The sequence below is a fragment of the Bombina bombina genome, chromosome 5 (genome assembly GCF_027579735.1).
Source record: "Bombina bombina isolate aBomBom1 chromosome 5, aBomBom1.pri, whole genome shotgun sequence".
NCBI lineage: Eukaryota > Metazoa > Chordata > Amphibia > Anura > Bombinatoridae > Bombina > Bombina bombina.
The window spans coordinates 639,314,174-639,337,677 of record NC_069503.1 but is presented as its reverse complement, the minus strand read 5'-3'; the positions used below and the strand labels follow the sequence as shown (position 1 = coordinate 639,337,677).

Below are 23,504 nucleotides of genomic sequence, written 5' to 3'. Positions count from 1 at the left end.
TGAAAACCATGTAGATAATTTGTCTAAACTTTAAATTTTCAAGACTCTTATGTTTTTAAATTCCCATATAACCCTCCTTAGGCATAAACAATCCTCTTGGTTCACATATATATATGTTATTTGAGTATTTTAAATAGATTTGAAAATTATAACAATTCATTTCAAATGACTCTTTCAAAGTTTCAACCTTATGCTTTCAACCATACATGTGTTTTAAAGTAGATTTTCTTAGATATCTTTAACCCAGACGAGGAGTCTAGGGTTCTGTGTATTATACTCAGCATAGGGTAATTAACTCTTGCATGCAATGTGGTTGCCTTTCCTGTAAGTCTTAGACTCTTGGGCTCCCTCCCCCCAGGAGTTCGTTACCTGAAAATTTTATTACCTAGAAGAAAGATCCTCTGTAAAGTGACGTCCTGAGTTTTTTCAAATTGTCCATTTCTTTGTTCTTGAAATCTGTGTTTCAGAACAAAGGGGGGTCGATACCACCCACTTTAGTGTCATTCACAATGCAGCCAAATCAATTCATAGTAGATATTAGCTAAATTAGATATTACATTTTGTGATATCCAATGCCACTAAGCCATACCCTGACAAACATATATCTATCTATCTAACATCTATCTAGCTAACATCTATCTATCTATCTATCTATCTATCTATCATCTATCTATCTAACATCTATCTATAATTTATCTATCTAACACATATCTATCTAACATCTATCTATCTTTATTTAACATATATCTATCATCTATCTATCTATGTATCTATCTTTCTTTTTGTCTTCATCTATCATTTTATCTATCAACCTATCTTTTTGAGATCTATTTGCATATTTTAATAGTGCAAGTATGAAACTAAAAACTTTAATTAAATAGCAATCCACTCTTTACAGTTTCCCTAATTATACATTATAAAGAAGTGCAATATACATGTCGTAAAATATATTTTCCACCAGGAATTGCATGATTGTATTTATCTTTATATGTATGTTCTGTTATTATTGCAGGTCAATCGGTTTGAACAGTTCAGCATAAACTATGCAAATGAAAAGTTACAAGAATATTTTAACAAGCACATTTTCTCACTAGAGCAATTAGAATACAGCAGGTAATGATAACGATTATAGGATATTACATTTGTAAAACCACCAACCTGTCTTTTGTTTAATTTATTAAGAGGACATAAAATGTAAAAGGAAAATGCATTTTATTATTGAATCGTTGCTTGCATATAATTCTGGGTTTAACCCCCTTCAAATGTGTTAAATATATCATTAAAATCAGCTCCGGAGCAGCAATAGACAACCGGGATCTGGCTGAACACATCTGATGAGCCAATGACAAGATGCATATATAAGTAAATAATTCAATTTGATACCAGCAGTAAACTGAAAAGTCTTCTTGCTAAATAAATATATAAAGCACTAAATTACATTCCAGACAAATCTCCAGTAATTTTTTTAATGAAGATGATTGTTTTTACTACAAGTGTTGATTATCACTATCCTGCATTGTCCCTTTTTTCTGGCGTTTTTAATCGGTCTTATGCATGTACATTATATGCGCATGCGTTTGTGGCTATACCTAACCTACTATAGACAGTTATAAATGAGCTGATAAAGTAACAATCTCACACCAACTCTTAGCAAATTGCAATAAAGTAGCATATTTCAAAGACAAAGGTCATGATCCAAGAATTTAGTGGCTAAATGCCCTATTTCTATGTTTAACTCCAACTTTTAGTTAATTGTTAATAAATTGACAAACTACTTACTATATATACACGTCCAAATTAAAACGGACATGGAACCCATTTTAAAGGGGCAGTAAACTTACAAACAAATGTTATATAATTCTGCACATAGCTTAGTGGCAGATCTATACATTAAAGGATTGCAGAGAATTTTTATTTAAAAGTTCATTTTTCCAGAACGCCGCTCCTTGCTCTACTGGTTTTTCCTCAGCGCATCCCGGCAACACTGTCTAGTCACAGCGTGCCCGGTCACGCCATTAAACTGAATGTTGCTCGCTCCTGCTACTAGACATAATATTTTAACCAACTTTCCTATGTACTTTTATTATCAAATTTGGTTCATTTTCTTTGTATCTTTCGTTAAAAGGAGTAGCAATGTTCTATTGGGAGCTAGCTGAACACATTAGATGAGCTAATGAAAAGAGACACATATGTGCAGCCAACAATCAGCAGTTATTTCCCAGTAGTGCATTGCTGCTCCTGAACCTTCCTAGGTATGCTTTTCAGCAAAGGGTACCAAAAGAACAAAGCAAATGATATAACAGAGGTAAATTGAAAAGTTGTTTAAAATTTAAGGCTCTATCTGAATCTCAGATTTTTCTTTTTTTTAGAGAGGGGCTTGTGTGGGAAGATATTGACTGGATTGATAACGGAGAATGTTTGGACTTGATAGAAAAGGTAAGAAATAGATGAAATATTTATTTGCACTGTCATCATTTATTTTGGATTAAAAAATGTAAATTATTGGTTGGTACAGTAGTAAAAAAATGTCAAGAATATACATAGGGGTCAAAAACAAGGGGGCCACTAATACTTGCCAATGCTAAAGGCCTACAAATAAAATATTCATATATGTGTATAATTATCTATCTATTAATTTAGGTATCTATATTAGTAGGAAAACATCACCATAGTGAGAGCGCTTATCAGGTTTGGGGGGGGGCACACAGGGGGGGGCAGCCAATACCAAAGTAGATCTTTGTCCCCTATAGACTCCTATATATTTGTGGATGCATTCTTGTGTTTGTGGATATTTCCATTCTTTGCAGTTTCATTGTGTCTGGTATACACTCCCTGCCTACAATAAAGTAAGCTTGGCACCTATAGGCAGTATGACTAGATCCTAACTGTCTGTGTTGTATCAACTGAGTAGGATAATATGCAGTTTCATTGTGTCTGGTATACACTCCCTGCCTACAATAAAGTAAGCTTGGCACCTATAGGCAGTATGACTAGATCCTAACTGTCTGTGTTGTATCCACTGAGTAGGATAATATGCAGTTTCATTGTGTCTGGTAAGCACTCCCTGCCTACAATAAAGTAAGCTTGGCACCTATAGGCAGTATGACTAGATCCTAACTGTCTGTGTTGTATCCACTGAGTAGGATAATATGTAGTTTCATTGTGTCTGGTAAGCACTCCCTGCCTACAATAAAGTAAGCTTGGCACCTATGGGCAGTATGACTAGATCCTAACTGTCTGTGTTGCCAAGCGGTTCATAGCACTGAGTAGGATAATATGCAGTTTCATTGTGTCTGGTATACACTCCCTGCCTACAATAAAGTAAGCTTGGCACCTATATACAGTATGACTAGATCCTAACTGTCTGTGTTGTATCCACTGAGTAGGATAATATGCAGTTTCATTTCATAATTATGTTTACGCAACATGCTATGGCTCATTAGCTTTGGTCACCCACCCACAATCAAACCAATATTGTGTTTTGTGTGCTACTAAATGTCACACAACCTTTATTTCACTGGTGCACACCACTCTCTTCCCTTCTCTTATGCCCTCAACAAAGTTATAGGAACTTTTAACTTTATTAAACAACTTTTAAAAGGGTTGATAAAAAAATATATTGCCTGATATAAATAACAGATATGAACCATGATGCAGCGACATGTATAAGGAGCCAAAATGGAATAAAAGTAACAGGGGAAGGATTTTAAATTACAGCATTTTAGAGAAAAAAATAACACAATTACCCCCAAGAGATTAACATGAACTGTTGTTTGTCATTAGATGTTATCATGTATACGTATGTAAATAATATGATGACATCCTTGTAAAGAACATTATTAAATAATGTAATGTGGTTTATTTCCTTTTCTTCAGAAACTAGGTTTACTAGCGCTCGTTAATGAAGAAAGCTACTTCCCTCGAGCTACTGACTACACCTTGTTGGAGAAGTTACATAACCAGCACGCTGTATGTAATTCTTGTATTTGGGATAATCTAATGTGCACGTTTATTATTTTTGTACCTTCATATGAAATATTATTTTCCCAGAATGAATCTTGTATATCACTAAGGGAGATGCAGCCATAACTTTTTTTTTGCGCTAGTTCCAAATCTCTTGTTGATACTATGGGGTAGACTTATCATACCCCGGGCGGACATGATTCGCTATAGCATACACTGTCGGAATTTAACATTGCACAAGCAGTTCTGGTGAACTGCTTGTGCAATGTCACCGCTAGCAGGGGTTGTCTCTCAACCCGATCGTATTCCATCAGGCAGATTGATGTCCGCAGCCATAGAGGCAGCGGACGAGTTAAGAAGCAGCGGTCTTAAGACCGCTGCTTCTTAACTCCTGTTTCCGGCAAGCCTGAAAGCTCGCACCTTCGCACAGAAACAGGTGCATTAGGCACCATTCAGGGCATGTTAAATCGGCACCTTTGCATAAACAATATGTAGGTTATGAGGTTAATATCCTTTAAATAGTAATTAATGTAATTGTATTTTATAAATTATATTGGGTTTTGTTATTCAGTCCAAAACAATTATAGAACAATGATCCTCTGGATAAAATTCCACTTTTGTGTGTTGAAAACACAAAACAACAAAATCAATTAAAGGGTCAGTAAACTCCTGCTTATTAATGGTATATATAAGTACACTGTCTGCACTGCAAAATAATAGCAGAAACAGCATAGCCTCGCTATGGTGAGAAGAAAATGTTTAATTTTTGGGGAAAATTATAATGAAATCAAACTTGGATTCCCTATAAAGGGCCAGATTACAAGTGAAACTCAAGCGAAAAGGGGTTTATCGTGGGTGTTTGCACATGTCAGGTTTATCGCTTGTATTAGAAGTTGGAAATAATTGCAATCGCTTGAGAGCAATTGAAGTTAATGCGCGTTGGAATAGCGCATCCTCAGAGCTCTGGTTAACTATTTCATGAAACAAATAAGTATCACAAAACACATCAAAAATACATTACAAAGTACTGTTACACTCATAATAACACATCTAATAAAAATTATTTAAAAAAATATTGCATAAAAAAGTTATAAGGGCTCAAAGATATGAAATCTCAGGTGTTAGAGAAAAAAAGGCAGGCAAAGGGCTTTAGTAATGACGAAAAGGAGGAATGTTCAATTTATTGATCCATCAGTTAAAATACTTCACAGAGAAAACAAGTGTAGGTGAGAGTAGCACCACAGGCTTACGCGTTTCGGCTGGGAACTGTAATCATAGCCTAAGGTGCTATGCTAAACTAACAACTTAAAAAGAGGATACTACAATCCTATTGGTTAAAACAAAACACACCCATCATACACAGGCCCTTGCACAGCAAAATATATAGATACACATTATACAGGTTATACAAGTTATGAATCAAATACCTAAACGAAACAATGTTAATCTATTTACATACTAATTGATCATCACATAACAAGATGTATATGTATATGCCCCTTTGAAATAGAAAAGTGTTTTATATTCATGTTATTATTATACATAGGAATAACATAGTAAAGCTGCTACATCAAAAGCATACGTAGCTGAATGCATAGACATTTACAGATTTATGCTACAAACTAAAACCTTCGGTATATATATATATATATATATATATATATATATATATATATATATATATATATATATATATATAAAGAATACTGATCATTGTATGTGTAATTTGAAGAAACAGTAATGCATAATTCTTTACCCAACACCACATTGTAAGCAGTTACATATATATATACACTGGGGAAATGATTCCCAAAAGTTGATAAGTTCAAACCTGGAGTTCAGACCAAGTGGGATCCTCGTTCCCAGTCTAAAGATCCAATACATCTCCCTTTTAGCTAACAGTTGATTGAGGTCCCCTCCTCTTTTGGGAGTTCTAACCTTTTCTATGGCACTCCATCTAAAGGGGTTAAGGGTGCTGTTATGTCTTGTAGCAAAATGTTAAAACAAGGGGAGTGGTTGATTTGACATTAGTTCATTTTTCTCTTATGCGTGAATTAATGGCTCTACTAGTAAGACCTATATATTGAACCTTACACTGGTGTGTTTTCTGCTTGTATGCTTGAAGACAGTATTATGGGACTATCATAAGGTGTGTGCGGTTCGTTAGAGCCTCCTTTGGTCAGTGGCTTGTACGCAGTGTCTTATATTATTATCGGTCCTGGAGACATAAGGTTCTGTTTCCTTTTAGGCAAAGGGCTTTAACATAGAGATACATATGTATATCATATTTAATAAAGTGTTATACAGTGTATTTACTGTAAATATTTTACATTCCAATGTTCTGCACATTTTTTTTTTTTTTTTTTTAATTTATTTTTTTATTGAAGTTTCAAAAAGCAAAATGAATACATAAAACAACATTTGCCCAATCATAAGGTTAACATTATAGTACAAAACATAATATTGTGACACACAGTTTAGTTATGTGGCTGGTAGGGGAGCAACTGTTCTAGGTATCTAGTTGAGTTATCAATTTTAGGGCTCATAAAGAGAATCATACCAATAGTAGTACACAGAGACCAGCTTTAACAAGAAGAAAAACCTATGTTGTGTGTAGAGAATTAATATAATATAAGCTTGGGTGAACTGAGGTGAAACTTCATTTTATGGGTTAATAATTGAGATCTGATCTCCCCACCTATAACATGAGTAGAGTAAAAATTTCAGTAGTGAAGTGGGGGTCGGGGTGTAGAATGGCCACAAGCAGGCCGTAGTGAACAGGAAAGAAGAGGGGTTTCAGTGGGCGAGAGCCACTCAAATTATGAGGGGGAGGGGAGGGGGAGGGAACAGAAGGGAGGGCAGAGCCAACCTTGATAGGGCTGTAGTTTAGGCTCATTTATATAACAGTGTATGCTATAAATGTAAAGGGAGTAACGACTAAGCCAGAAAGCTTTGGGAAACATCTTATAAGTTATGTTCAGACCCCTTAAACTACTTGAAGGGGGAGAAGGGTTACATTATGATCAGGAGATCAGTAGCAGGGGTCTAGTAGTCAGGAATACCTAATATGAGTTCTATAGAGAGAGCTCTCTGTGTGTACATTCTAGGACCTAGCGATCATAATCTTAATTTTGTGTGAGAGACCAATACTTTAACAATCATGATTACCAAATAAATTTATGTGAGAGTAATAGACCGTATAGAATATGTGCCTGTTTTACTACAGAGGTAGTGTTAGGTTTTATATATAATGACATCTGATATGGCTGGAATTGATAGGCGGAGGAAATTATCCTCAAAATTTTAACTGAGACTTATGTGAGCAGCCGCTTATGACGTGTAGAACCATCCTGGCAAAAAAGGGTTATAATAGGGCTAAGGCCATCTTCTAGGTAGTTCTGAGCTTATGTTATGTAAAATATTTGCTAAACTGAGGAGGGTGGAAGAGATAAGTTATGGTAGTATATCTAAATTGGGGCCATGCGAAGTACATGAATGGGACTACTTAATTTTTTATGTTTTGCGTGTCGCCAAGGCTTCTATTATATATATACGGGGGAAGTTACTAGTATATTTAGATCTTAGGGTCCCCTTTAGGGACATTTTAACTAAGTTTAGGCAAATGTAAAGTACTTCTCATCTAGGAGCAATACTGTAGGGGTGTACATGCAAACTGTCATTGCCTATAGTGGGTAGGAGAAGCACCCCAATAAGAGAAGGTTATCATAGCTAAGTAGTTCACCAGATATGGATATGACATAGATAACAATGTGTGACAAATCCCATCTTGCCTGCCATTTTCAGGGGTAGCCTTCTTGATGAGTGCAAAAGCCTTAACAACATTCTTTATCTCAGACTAGGAGTGACAAGGTGGTGTGATCACATGGCTGTAAATTAATTGACCCTCAGTAAACAAGACGCGCCTTTTATACAGTAAATCCCTATATGAATATTCTATGATCCCCCAGTACATTCCAATAGAAAAATAGTAAAACATTGAGAAATGATATAATATAAATCACAGAACTTTTTAACACACACTTAAACGCTAAATGAACATGAACCTGAGCTGCTGTGAAAACTTCCATTACCCAATGCCCACCTCACGGCGTAGCCTAGTATGAAGATCATGTAGGGTATTACTAGTCTGTTCAGAGTCATAGTTCAAAGCTCGGATCTTAAGGCTCACATGGAAATCGTCCTGTAGCTTAGGTAGGAAAGAAAGATTTTGCCGATCTGCGTAGTCCTGTGCTCCAGGTTGCTCATTGTGTAGAGGAAGCTCTGAGGAGGCCATGATGGGAGTGCTGCTACGCTGCATCTCAGTTAAGGATTTGGTTCTCCCCCCTCCATCGCCGGGTGTAACTCTCAAAGCGCCATCAGCCTCTTCTATGTTTATCCCGGCCCCCGCTCCGGCCGGCCGCTCCAGAGCAGGAGTCGGATGCGTCACGGCACACTGAAAGCAGGGCTCTTCATCAGCACTTGGAGAGTGAGAGGTTAGTGTGTCTTCCTTGTCGGCTCGATCACAGGATGCAGGTAGGTGTAAATTGTTAATTGGAGGTGCAGTGAGGTTTACTTCCATCGGCTCCATAAGGTCATGCTGCGCCATGGTAACTTTCACGGTATGCGATAGGTGGGCGAATGCATTATCCATTCTATGTTCAAACTCATTTAAACAGGCCAGAAGAGCTTGAGAAAATTTGTCTTGAGACATGGCCATTGTTAAACTGCATGCACAAGGTCTAGTAGGAGAAGTATAGCTTGTAGTAATCAGAGCCTTTGTTAAAGTGTTCTACTGATGAACCGGATAATCATTGCTGCCTTTACTTCTGTGCTGTATTAACGTTCCCGGGCATTCATCTCTGCAACCAAACAGATTCCTCTGCTTCTTAAATGTTCTTGTATAGGATTTGGGGAGATTTAGGTGCTAGTTAGATCTTAAATTATAAATTTAATCCCCAGATTAAGGCTTTTAGCAGAGAGCTCCTCCATAACACGTCTGATCTCTTCCAGTGTTGGCTCCGCCCCCGTTCTGCACATTTTTAAATAGATATTATTATATATATTTGTATATATCCATATACCTATAGATTATCAAGGTGTGTCATTGAGTACTTAATTTGCATATTTTACCCAGAATTATTTGCTGCATTGGAAACAATGTAATTCAGAGGTTTTCTGTGGGAAAACAAGCCTTCGGGCCTGTCTAGATTTGTTAATGAACTACACAATGAGTTATTTTCTCTATATTTTGTGCGAAGTGGAGGATTTTAAACTCACCTTTTATCTCCCCCTAATTTAAAATGTTGTTGTATTCTGCCCGGAATCAACTTAACCCAGCAGTGATTCAAACCTTCTCCCAGCTGATGAGTAGCAACAACTATGAAACAGTCTGTCCTGGGATGGTTATGAATAACTGCACTAACCCTAGCTAAGTTTATAAGCTGTGTGAACAGCGATACTTTGGCGTAAAGGGAATCTGATGAAAAGCAGACTGAAGTAAAAAGGTGTGTCATTGTGTACTTAATTTGCATATTTTACCGAGAATTCTTTGCTGCATTGGAAACAGTGTAATTCAGAGGTTTTCTGTGGGAAAACAAGCCATCGGCCTGTCTAGATTTGTTAATGAACTACACAATGAGTTATTTTCTCTCTCTCTCTCTCTCTCTCTCTCTCTCTCTCTCTCTCATATATATATATATATATATATATATATATATATATATATATATATATATATATATATATATATATATATATATATATATATATATATATATATATACAGTATATATATATATATATATATATATATTACCAGAAAAAACATCATATATATGAAGAAATATGTATTTATGAATAAATAGGACATATTTTTCTATGTGAAAAACATTGGAATGTGAAATATTCATATTTTGATGTTGGGTTCTGGCACTTTAGAATATGAGATTGGGTTTGCACGGGAGTCGGGTGTTTTTTTGCCCATTGACCTCTATGCGGGAATACATTAATGCATGCAATATCATATTTTCAGCTTTTTGCGTGCATAGGGTTAGCGCTAGTGCGAAAATTAGGAGAGTGCTGAGTGAAGTTTGGCTACTAAAAAAATCATGCAGCGAAAGTTGTTAAAGGGATATTCTGGCATTTCGGTATTAAACAGAAGCAATTTTGTAATATACATGCATTAGCAAAAATGCTTTTAATAAAAGCTATAGTTGTTTCAAAAGTTTATTTAAGTATGCAGCGTGCACCAGCATTTTAAACACAGCACTTGCTCAGAGAGCCTAAGGTGCTTGTACTATCTGGTAATGATTAAATTTCTAATTGCTGACATGATACAAGTTCCAGTGATGATCTGAGCTGCTGCCTTAATTAAAATGTGGGGGCACTGGGAATATCTAGCTATGCTTCACATGCACATGCAGAGAAAAATGTTAACACTAAAACAGTGATAAATTGTACTAGAATCATTTTTGCCGATACATGTATAGTGCAAATCTGTTTTTATTCAAAGATGTAATGAATCTATGTGCATTTCAATTTTGACTGGAATGTCCCTTTAATGCTGTTAATGCAATTTAAAAAAATCAATCAGACCTAGTATGTTAAATGGACATGAAACACATTTTTTTTCTTACAGGTTTCATATAGAATACACAATTTTAAACAACTTTCCAGTTTCCTTATATTATCAAATTTGCTTTATTCTCTTTGTATCCTTTCTTGAAGGAGCAGTAATGCACTACTGGGAGCTAGCTTAACACATCAGGTGAGCCAATGACAAGAGGCGTATGTGTGCAGCCACCATCAACAGCTAGCTCCCAGTAGTGCATTGCTGCTCCTTAGCATTCCTAGTTATGCTTTTCAACATAAGATGCCAAGAGAACAAAGCAATTAGATAATATAAGTAAACTGGAAAGTACATGCTCTGTTTGAATCATAAAACTTTAATATTTACTTTACATTCCCTTTAATATATTGCAAGACTGTATAAAATATATAATCTCAATAATTGTATATCATTTTAATGAGTAGTAACAACAGAAAGACTGTATAAAATATTCTAATTGCGATGTGTCTACCGTCTGTTTAAAGCTGATGTTTAAAGTGAAGGTAAACTGTAAATTGCAAAACCTCCATTCTCCCAGCACTACTATAAAAGTTTTGGGATTTATTGCTGTGGTCCAACTTCTATTCATACAGACTACCAGACTGTATTGATTTCTAATCAATTGAAGACTGGTACCGAATACACATGTCCTATACACAAATTTCTTATGTATTGTTTGGCTCTTGGCCAACTTTTTTCATTCAAACTTTCATACGGGTGTGGGTAAAAGCCGGATCTTGCCGGATCCATGCCTAATTTAGAAAAATACTCACAAACACATCCAGACACTTCTGAATCCATCAATATTTTACGGAAAAACGTTTGGGTCCTTTCAAAACCAACACTTTTTTTCAGAAAAACAGCCGGATCCATGCCTAATTTCGACAGATACACTTACATTTAAGTGTTTTCCACACAAATACATCCAGACACTTCTGGATCCAAAAACATTTTACTCAAAAACAGTTGGGTCAACAAATTGTTCAGAATACAAGTAAAAAGAGGAAGCTGTTTATTTATGCTCTGTGGAATTTATTTAAAGGGACAGTAAGTTACAATTAAACTTTCCTGATTCAGTTTTAAACAACAATACAATTATATTTTTAAATCTGCTTTATTCTCTTTCTATCCTTTGTTGACAAGTAAAGCTAGGTAGGCTGACAGGAGCTTAGAAGTGTGCACCAGTATTTGCAGCAGAAGGATTGTTGCAAACACTGCTGCCAGATGGCTAAATACACAAGCATGCTCCTATGCTTACTCTTTAACAAAGGATTTCATGGGAACTAAGCAAAATTGATAATAAAAGTAAATTGCAAAGTTGTTTAAAAGTCCATGCTTTATCCAATCCTTGTAAGTTTAATTTTGACTTTACTGTCCCTTTAAATTGGCAATACAGTACAGAACTAGAACAGAGACCAAACAGTTGAATTTTTTCATAGATGCTGTATTGAGATTGTATCCTCAAAATGTTACTATTTAAAGTATATAATTAAGATTTATTTTTTTCTCATTTCTTTTCAGAACAATTCTTTTTATGTGAAACCAAGAGTTGCTGTGCATAACTTTGGCGTTAAACATTATGCGGGAGAGGTAAATTCTCTGTGACTCCCTTTCTAATAGAAAAGTTTATTTTGTGTGCTTGCTGTACTGATCTGCCCCCTAGTGGCACCAATCTGTAATACTCTGTATTTCGTTCTCATTCTTTTTCACACATAGTTTTACAATGCATGTCTTGTTTTCTGTTCTAAGGTTTTGTATGATGTGAGAGGAACCCTAGAGAAGAATAGAGATACATTTCGGGACGATCTACTCAATCTCCTTCGTGAAAGCAGGTAGGAAATAAACTGTTGTAATTACAAAGTTACAGTATTTATAGGGGCCTGATAAATGTTTATTAATTCTGATATCTTTATTACTTTATATTATATGTTTAGAATCTGAAATACAAGGAAATACAAGATAACCTGAATATTTTGCTGAATATTGAATTTACCTTTGTGTATTTTAAAAGGAAAAGGAAGTGAAACGTATACTGAGGCTTTATAGTTCTAATGTAGTGTGGGTTTTTTTTCCAACACTGAGATTGCCTCCACACACATGTGCTGGGTATTAATTCTAATAACCATATTTTTGCAAGCTACAAAATACCATCCTTGATACACCCCTACTTAATTAGTGTAGGGGAAAAGAACTCTAGTACATACATGATCATACAACGCTGAAACAACCTGATCGGAAAGTGGTTAGCAGATCATGATACTATTTAGAATATTGTCCTGCACAGAGACAACAATATACCCCTCTTGTCTGTGGTAAAGGCTGTGAGATCTCACTAGCAAGATAATCAAACCCTTCTAGATTAGTATCTTTACTTATGTTTGTTGTTTTTTTTTTTTTTTTTTTAAGTATTCAACTTTATTCATACTAAACATCTTTAACAGAGTTTCTTTTTTTTATAGAGTACATAAAGTATCTGATGTACTTGGTAAACTGTACTTTTATCCTATTTATTTTGCTTTACTTAGACTTGATTTTATCTACGACCTTTTTGAACATGTTTTAAGTCGAAATAACCAAGACACACTGAAAACTGGAAACAAGCACCGAAAACCTACTGTCAGCCTGCAGTTTAAGGTAACAGGTTCTAGTCTAATACCAAAATCTAGTAGTGGCATCTTTAAAGGGAGAGTAAACACCTTGTAATCACAAGACATTTCTGTTGTCTTGCTACATAATAACATATCAGTCATGTCTTAACATTTAAAAAAGACATTCAATTAAAATCTTGTTTGCTACAATTGTTTTTAAAATTCCAAACTCCAACAATCAGTTGCCTCATTTGAAAAAAAAAGAGACAATCTTCAATGCTAAATTACAATTACATAATTAGGGGGGAAATAAATAATGAAAGCATATTGCAAATCTGTTTTACTACGCATTACTAAATATTTTATATTTAAAATCTCAAGGGGTTAAATGTCCCTTTTATTTACATATTTTACGTTCAGCAAACATTTGGTGTAGTATAGAGTACTGAGCTTCAAAATGGATATTCATTCAACAGCAAAATTATACTAATCAGAGAGATGGGGATCATTTGGATCTCACTTTAGACTTTTTAGGGGAGTCCATTCTTAAGCAAGACGGGACCTATTTTTTGTGTGATCTGCTTGTGCACGTGTTAACAATAAGAAATCAGATATTTGAAATATTTGTATACTGAATGTGAGATTTTAAGACTGAATCAAGATTTATTCATGCCAAATAATTTGTTTATTTACCTGTAGAAAACACAGTTATATGTCGCTTTTAACTTGAGCCAATACTATTACACCTGGTAAATTACAAAACAACCTTGAGATCTACTTATGGTATGCTCTTCTGAACCAACATCCTCCTATATACCTTAATTAGTTCAATATGACTCCTTGCGAAGTACATTGTAATAATGAAACCCATTTTATAATTACTAACTGAGGTTCAAAATAATATCATGGTAGTCAGTGCCCAGTTGTGACTATAAAAAAACTGTTCTTCATAGATGGTCTTGCACATTGCTGTCCACACCAGACACTGATGAAATTTGGCTACAGTCTATACCTCTATCATTTCACTTGTGGCCTAATGTTTTGGAGGGAGTAAGATAATGTGCATCCATTGTTTCCCATTACTAAATGTTGTAGAAATGTCTGGAGGTGAATTGATAAAGAAAGCAATAAAATTATGAAACCAGAGTCCAAATGGACTTGCCTACTCAAATGTGCTGTGGTATCTAGCTCCTAGCGTAAAGTAGAAAAACAGAAAATGTTTCTATCTTTTTGCACACTGGATGCCACTAAATAAATCTTAGCACATTGATATTGGGTTTTAAATTCTGCATAAAGGTTATAAATGTTATTGTCTGTCAGGTACATTTACAACAGCACAGTCAATACATTTTAGTCGCCACTAGATGGCGCCACTAAAATACCATTTTGTTTTTCTGAAACATCTATTTTAGTCAGTTATTTTTAGTCCTTATAATGTATGAAACTATGTTTTTATCCTAGGTCTCCCTACATTCCTTAATGGCAACTTTGAGCACATCAAATCCTTTCTTTGTTCGCTGTATCAAGCCAAATGTACAAAAGGTAGGATTCCTCTCTTTACACTTATGTCTGGCAAGCCAACATCTGCCTCCTTAAATTCTGTTATTCTTTGCTTCTGCTTTGTGGTGCTGTCCTTTCTTGTATGGTTTATTTTGTATTATATACTGGTAATTGGCAATATATTTTGTCACTGACATGTATGAATATATATACATGTTTATATTGGACTGGTAAGAATTTATTGTAGACAGATATAAAAAAAATGCTCCCCTCCCTATATTTAACAATGGGCTAGGCAAATGTACCTGATTCTGTAGTTTACCAGTGAAAAAGTTACTATTTAGAAGAGAAAAAGTTACTAGTTGATTACTGTTGATAAATCTAGGATAATAAAGTCTTATTTGTTACTCATCATAACATTTTATTTATTTGTATCATTTATATGAAATCCAAAAATGTTCTTTTATGACACGGATAGAGCGCACATACAAAAACTTACAATTTACTTCCATTATCAAATTGACTTTGTAATTTTGGTATTCTTTGTTAAAGAGCATACCTAGGTAGTAAGGCTAGTAGAAAGTCCAATTTGTTTGGTCGTACAAATTGTCCTGTGGACATTCATTCTGGACAAATGGATGTCAATAAGGATGAAAAACCTTTAAAGTTCTTTATAAACTACTTTATTTCTGATTTTCAAATGTTACTTTCATTTTCGATTGTTCATAATTAGATTGAATATCCACATTCAAAAGTTCTAATGTAACATTCAATTCAACAAATACTATTCAGACGTTCAGTATTTCATGTGGTAGGGAATTTAGCAAATGAATACATAATATATATACAAATATAGTGATTCATATTTTTCTATTTCAAATATTGCATCATTTGAATATTAAATTTAAAGAGAACATTAGAAATACTATTACAAATATATTGATCCAAACTTTTCTACTTCTTATATTGCATGATTTGAATGTAAAATTTAAAGATAGCATTAGAAATACTATTAAACAAATGTACAAACATTCGACATTCGAACCGAACGAACAAATGTGTTCAAATTTGTTTCATTTTTCGAATGTTGCAAGAGATTTGCACAATGAATTTGCACAAACATGTCAGGAGCACGTCATGGCAGCAGAAAATATAAATGTAAGTTTCATTGCTGTGGGTAAAGTTTATCAGTCATATTAGCATTAATGAGATACCTAATGAGACCTATTTTGAGTAATCTTTTTTAAGGAAACCTTCAAACAACATTTGACTTCATTCTGTTTTTTTCTTGCCATGTATCTTTGCTTTTTTATTCTTATCATATAACTTGCGTGTCTAAGACATTTTACTTCACTTTGCTAACACAGCACATGTAAATAATTTCACCACGTGTTCTGCTGTACATAATATAAATATATATATTTAAAGGAATAGAAAGATTAAAAATGAAATGTGCATAAGTGCATTTCAATTTGAAATAAAAGCATTTTTGTAATAAACTTCCAAAAATGCTTCTAATAAAAGTTTATACTGTTTTCTGTGGCATACGCACATATCCTGTGAGGGCCGTGCATCAGTATTTAAACACTGCAACTTCTCAGAGAGTCAGTAGTGACTTGTATGACACAAATTACGTCCTCAGAAGCAATACACACCACCTCCAGCTATCTGAACAGGCATGGTATTTGAATCCTGATGCACGGGTCCTCACAGGATATGTATGTATGCCACAGAAAAACAATCATAAAACGTTTGCTAGAAGGATTTTTGCTAATATAAGTGTATTGCAAAAATGCTTATATTTCAAATTGAAATGCACCCATGCACATTTCAGTTTTGATCTTTCTGTCCCATTAAAGTATTACTAACAGGATTTCCAGTGAAGATCAAATGGTCATAATGGATCCCATTTATCTAGCCACAAGTGGTCATGGTTCCCAGGTAAACATTTGTAATTTCACATGCATCACCCCCTGGTTTCATGCAGCCAGTCATGCAAGAGCAGGTGTTTTCAATTATCCAGCACAAACAAGCCTGTGGTGACTCTGAAACCACCACCTACACTCAAAATTTAAATACTGTAGTATTGACTATAGTCAATCTGTGTAAACAAGAGACAACAGCAGAAATCCTAATGGCGGTGAGAGAACAGCTCATTTGAAAGGGTATTCCTACAGCAGCTTGGAATACAATACATTGTTATCAGACCCCCTTTAAAAAACTTGTACAAGAAACAACTACACTTAAATAGATTATTATCATTATCTTTTATTTGTAAAGCACTGCCAAATTCTATGATCTAATGATAATTTTAAGCTGTTTAGAAAATGAAAACGTTATTATCAAATACAGTTATAGATGAATTTATTTATAAAAAAATGTTTTACTCTAGTACATAAAGTATTAACTTAAGACATTGTTTTGAATTCTTGCTTTTGGTAGCATCACATTGATTGCCCTGTGTTAATGGAGTAGGAAATTGGATCCACAACATTGTTAAAGCTTTCTATTTAAAAGACACTCACTTTACAAGCTCTTGCATTTGAAGGAATCTGTGTTAAGCTGACAGTTAAATAAGGGACAATTGTGTGGTGTGCATGCAGGTAATAATCACTGCAATCTGCACATCACTCAAACAAAAACATAGACATTGTTGTATAGAATAAGGACTGTAAGAATGATATTACTATTTATTTAGTTAATATGTGTGTAATGTGTCTGACCTCATTCAGACAGTAATCAGCAGATATGGAATTTAACCAACGTCTATCAACGTATCACTATAATTTGGACATTTTTAAGGTATACTACAAGTTCAGACAAAGTAAATAATAGCATGTTGCATATTACCAATCTCTCCATTTCAGAATTGTTTTTCAAATTTTCACATATAAACCTTTTATTTATTTAAAGATGCATCTTTACGATATGTTTTCCCCCCCCAGTTTTTTCCTCCAGAATATCCCTGTAAGGTTAAATGAGTAAACTATGATGTTGTAGGATATATATTTTTTCTATTGGATATATTGTATTTCATCTATCAACAATCGCCTAGATTACGAGCTTTGAGTGCTATAGGGAAATTAACGAACGCAACAAAAGTGGCATTATTTAATCCCCTATAGCGCAGTCATTACAAGTTTTAAAAAACCCGGCTTGTGCAGGCTCCATACCGCACCAAAAACAAGCGCTGTTTTGACGTGCTCGTGCAAGCTTTCCTCATAGACATCAATGGGGAGAGCGGGTCAGAAAAAAGTCTAACACCTGCGATTGCGGAAAGAAAAGCTCCGTAACGCAGCCCCATTGATGTCTATAGGGAAAAAAATGTTACGTTTAAACCTAACACCCTGACATAAACCCCGAGTCTAAACACCCCTAATCTGCTGCCCTCGACATCGCCGACGCCTGCCTACAGTTATTAACCCCTAAATCTACCGCTCCTGATATCGCCACCACCTAAATAAAGGTATTAACCCCTAATCTGCCGCTCCCAATATCGCCGCCACTATACAAAAGTTATTAACCCCTATTCCGCCGCACCCCAAAATCGCTGCGACTATATTAAAGTTATTAACCCCTAAACCTCTGGCCTCCCACATCACTACCACTAAATAAACCTAATAACCCCTAAACTGCCAGCCCCCCACATCGCAACAACCTAAATTAAACTATTAACCCCTACACCTAAACCAAACCCTACCCCTAAACCTAACCCTAACGTAACCCTAACCCTAACACCCCCTAACTTTAACAAAATTAAAATAGATAGAAATTAAACTTACAATTATTAAAGGGACCCTAAACACCTTCTGTTTTCACATATTAAGTTTAAAAAAATACCCAGTTATCAATTTGGATCTTTCTTGTGTTTATGCTTTTTTTTTAATTACCCTGTAAATAGTGATAGCTTTTTCAAATACTTACCTAAAACACGCCTACTAAAAGCAATGATCGGCGCCATGTTGTAACGTGCGTTACAGCCGATGCCATTTCACGTGATGTGCGCACCCGAATCCATTACCGCACATACGAATAGCAGTCTTCACTGAATCTATGAAGCTCATACTCAGCAACGTTGTGAGCGAGCTTCATACATTCAGTGGAGAGAATGATACCGAATGACAGCTGTGTGTGAGGACCGGCTTGTCAGCAAAACGTTTCTCTGAAGATTTTATTTTTTTTACCTAAAAGGTGCACAAATCCTTACATTATTAAAATTCACATAATAAATGCAGGGGTATAACTATAGAAATAGGGCTACTGCCCCTTCAAAATTGAGTTTAGAGCTACAAAAAGTATAGCACGGTACTTGCACTATTAAGTCCGCTAAGGATAATGGATGCAAATTATATAGTTGCAGTAGTTTTTTACTTATTGCTGTGAGCACGATGTCTGCATGCGTGTGCGCTCACAGCAATAAGCACAGACATCCGGATTTGTGCGCATCACTTTCCCGATGATCTACACTGATTCTGCACGGAAAGGTACAACAGAATGTCAAATTAAAAAAAAAATGTAGCAAAACATATATGTTAAAAAAAATATTGCGATTTGACTGTTCATAATAAAATAAGCATTTTGGATAAAAAAACAAACATAAAACTTAATGACAAGTGTTTAGGGTTCCTTTAATTAAATAATACCTATTTAAAACTAAATACATACTTACCTGTGAAATAAAACCTAAGCTAGCTACAATATAACTAATATTGTAGCTAGCTTAGATTTTATTTTTATTTCACAGGTAAGTTTGTATTTATTTTAACTAGGTAGACTAGTTAGTAAATAGTTATGAACTATTTATTAACTACCTAGTTAAAATAAATACAAAATTACCTGTAAAATAAAACCTAAGCTATCTTTACACTAAAACCTAAAATGACAAAAAATAAAAAACTACCATTACAAAAAAAAAAAAATTTTTTTTTTATTCCTATTCTAATACCCTTTAAAAAAAAAAAAAAAAAAAAAACACCCCAAAATAAAAAGCCTAATCTAGAATAAACTACCATAGGCCCTTAAAAGGGCCTTTTGTAGGACATTGCCCTAAGTTAAACAGCTCTTTTGCTACAAAAAAACACCCCCTAACAGTATAAATACCCCCACCCCCCAAACTACCAAGGGCCCTTAAAAGGGCCTTTTGGAGGGCCCATAAAATGGCATTTTGTAGGGCACTGCCCTAAGTTAAACAGTTCTTTTGCTACAAAAAACCCAAACAGCCCCTAAAAAAATACATTACACAAAATAACAAACAAATTATCAAAAATAATAAAAAGGATTGCTATTCTAATACCCATTTTAAAAAAAACACCCCAAAATAAAAAACCTAATCTAGAATAAACTACCAAGGGCCTTTTGAAGGACATTGCCCTAAAGAAATCAGCTCTGTTTATGATTTTTTTTTTTTACAAACACTCACTAACATTACAAACCCCCACAATAAAAAAAAAACTATCTAAAAAACCTAAGCTACCCATTGCCCTGAAAAGGGCATTTGGATGGGCATTGCCCTTAAAAGGGCATTTAGCTATTTTTGCTGCCCAAACCCTAATCTAAAATAAAAAAAACAAAAAACCCTTAAAAAAAAAACTATTACTAACCCCCGAAGATTCACTTACAGTTTTTGAAGTCCCGCTTGAACGATCTTCATTTAGGCGGCGAGAAGTCTTCATCTAGGTGGCCTCTTCAATCTTCATCCCGGCGGCGAAGTCCTCATCCAAGCGGTGCAAAGTCTTCATTCAGGCGGCCTCTTCAATCTTCATCCAGGCGGCATCTTCTATCTTGATCCCGGCCGCGCAGAGCAGGTCCATCCTGAAGACATCCGGCCCGGAGCATCCTCTTCATACTGTCGCCGACGTACACTGAATCTTCAACGCAAGGTTTGCGATCCAAGATGGCGTCCCTTGCATTCATATTGGCTGAAAAATTTGAACAGCCAATAGGATTTAAGGGGCTCTCATTCTATTGGCTGATTCATCATCCAATAGAATTAGAGCTGCTTAAATCCTATTGGCTGATTTGAACAGCCAATATGATTTTAGCAGCTCTAATTCCTATTGACTGATTGAAATCTTTGAGTCAATAGGAATGCAAGGGACGCCATCTTGAATTGCGTACCTTGCATTGAAGATTCAGTGTACGGCGTCGACCGTATGAAGAGGTTGCTCCGCGCCGGATGTCTTCAGGATGGACACTCTCCACGCCTCCGGGATCAAGATAGAAGATGCCGCCTGGATGAAGATTGAAGAGGCCGTCTGGTTGAGGACTTCGCTGCCGGGACTAAGATTGAAGAGGCCGCCTGGATGCAGACTTCTCACCGCCTGGGTGAGGACTTCTCCGCCGGGATGATGATCGTTCACGTGGGACTTCAAAAACTGTAAGTGGATCATCGGGGGTAAGTGTTAGGTTTTTTTAAGGGTTTTTTGGGTGTGTTTTTTTTTTTAGTTTACGGTTTGGGCATGTAAAAGAGCTAAATGCCCTTTTAAGGACAATGCCCATCCAAATGCCCTTTTCAGGGCTATGGGTAGCTTAGGTTTTTGTTAGAGTTAGGTTTTTTTATTTTGGGGGGGTTGGTTGGGTGGTGGGTTTTTGTCATTTTAGAGCTTAACGCTTGCTTTTTAGCCTCCCAGAAAAACTCATAATACCAGCGCTATGGGAATCCCATTAAAAAACGTAATTTTTACGAGTGCTGTACTGATGTTGCATTACAGGCTAAAAGGCTTGCGGTACACCTATACCGACAAGACTCGTAAAGGCTGCGTTAGGAAAAATAATGCGTTATGGCCCATAACGCTGCTATTTGAGTCATAACGCTCAATTCGTAATCTACCTGAATGACAATTAATAACATGTTTTCATATATCTTATGCTCCCATGTAGAAATAGAGGGTGAAATTAATGCACCTTTTGATAAATTGAGATCTCTTTAGGTTGTGTTTTTTTCTGGAATGGTATATATAAGTACCAGTAAGTCTTATGCAGATCTCCCAACTGTCCCAGGTTCTCTAGGGATGCCACAGATTGAGTGGCCTGTCTGCTGTCCTGCACATTGCGTCTCCAGCCATCTACTGGTTTTCAGGGACTGCCCCAGCTTCACCCAGGCTATGCCCAAACTCCACCTAGGCTTGTCTACAATGTGCCCAACCCTGTCCATGTCTGTGGCCCTATCCCTCTATTACAGCTTTGTCCACAAAACACTGATGCACCACCATTCATATCAAGTCCCCCTGGCCTGTCTGCCTCCTAAAGCCTTGGGGACAAGTTGAGATGTATTCTTATGTATTTTTTTTTATTTATAAATGTTATTTTTTATTTTTCAAATGTTTTAAGTACAAGATGATATATTTGTTTTGAACATATGGGTATTCTGTTACCATACAAAGGACACTTTGTAATTAATTACTATGCCTGATGAAAATTGCTAAGAAATTAATAGCAATGTAAAATGAAAAAAAAGCTATGCTAAGAAAACTGTGTATGTATTGTAAATATTTCACATTCCAATGTTCTTCACATAGGGGAATATGTTCTAAGAATTTCTAAATATATGTTCCTATATATACAGTATATATATATATATATACAGTATATACAGTATATATTTATATATATATATATATCTGTATATCTCTGTACCTATATATAATCATATATATATATATATATATATATATATATATATATATATATATATATATATATATATTGTACAAAAATACAATCAGATATATGTAGAAATATGTATTTATGAATAAATAGAACATATTCTATGTGAAGAACATTAGAATGTGAAATATTCATATTGCATGTAGGGTTAGTGCAATTGAGAAAATGTAATCAGGTTTTTGTGCGAGTAAACGTGTTAGTTCCCCCCCCCCCCCACCCCCACCACCACTTTTCACACTCCATTGAAGTCTATGAGGGAGTACGTTAACATGATCACGATATTCGGACTTCAGCTTTTTGAGCGCAAAAACTTTTTGGTTTCAACTTTTTGCTTTCACTAGCCTTTGTCTAGTGAGGTTAATACGCGAGCGGGAGCACAAACTACCGCTCCGCTTTTAATCTAGCCCTCAATGGCATTTTCTTAAGACCTTCTATTGAGTTTACATTAGAGACGATACATTTTTACTGACTTCATAGCCCTGCTGACTGTTCTAATCATGCATAGCCGGCTAGCTAGTTTACAGCTTCATTATGCCCTGAAAGATGAAAAAGAACTCATTTTAAATTATATCACAAGGTTGTAAGAAATGTTGCACTAGTGGTTATGGGTCGGCCCCTAAATGAAACCAAAGCTGAACTGTTATTTTTTGCCTCTATAAAGGAGGATCTGACAGAGATGAGTCTTTTTCTATGAACAAATTATTGTATGATTAGAATATTTTATTCTTGTGTGTAATTTCTGTTAACCCCTTAATGACCACAATGTACCCTGTATGTCACTGGTTGTTCAGGTTTTTTTCAGGACATAATAGCACAAGTCTAACAAGAACACGCTATTAATGCACTCCCTCCAGTAGGCTTTGTGGAATAGAGCAGTCTCAACGCTGGTGGCAAGACCGCGCTATAAAACAATCAAGTCCGAAAAAATGGCCAGTGACATACAGGGTACGTTGCTGGTCCTTAAGGGGTTAATATTACTTTTATTACTGCGATAACCAATATTTAATTTTTTTCTTATTATAATATCAGAAAATAACAACAATAGAAATAAAGAAAAATAAAGCCATAAAGGTACATTTAAGTAAAGGGACAGTGTACACTAATTTTCATACAAATGCATGTAATAGACACTACTATACAGAGGAATATGCACAGATACTGATGTAAAAATCCAGTATAAA

General features: G+C 35.3%; 1 protein-coding gene across 1 annotated transcript in view; it reads left to right on the top strand.

Annotated features, from left to right (window-relative positions):
* The window catches only part of MYO10 (myosin X), a 457,205-nt gene that overhangs the window by 278,187 nt on the left and 155,514 nt on the right, over positions 1 to 23,504 (top strand). Inside the window, 7 exon segments of the mRNA XM_053715822.1 lie at positions 1,013 to 1,113; positions 2,370 to 2,436; positions 3,877 to 3,969; positions 12,092 to 12,160; positions 12,320 to 12,402; positions 13,096 to 13,204; positions 14,620 to 14,700. Coding sequence (XP_053571797.1) covers positions 1,013 to 1,113; positions 2,370 to 2,436; positions 3,877 to 3,969; positions 12,092 to 12,160; positions 12,320 to 12,402; positions 13,096 to 13,204; positions 14,620 to 14,700 — 603 coding nt within the window.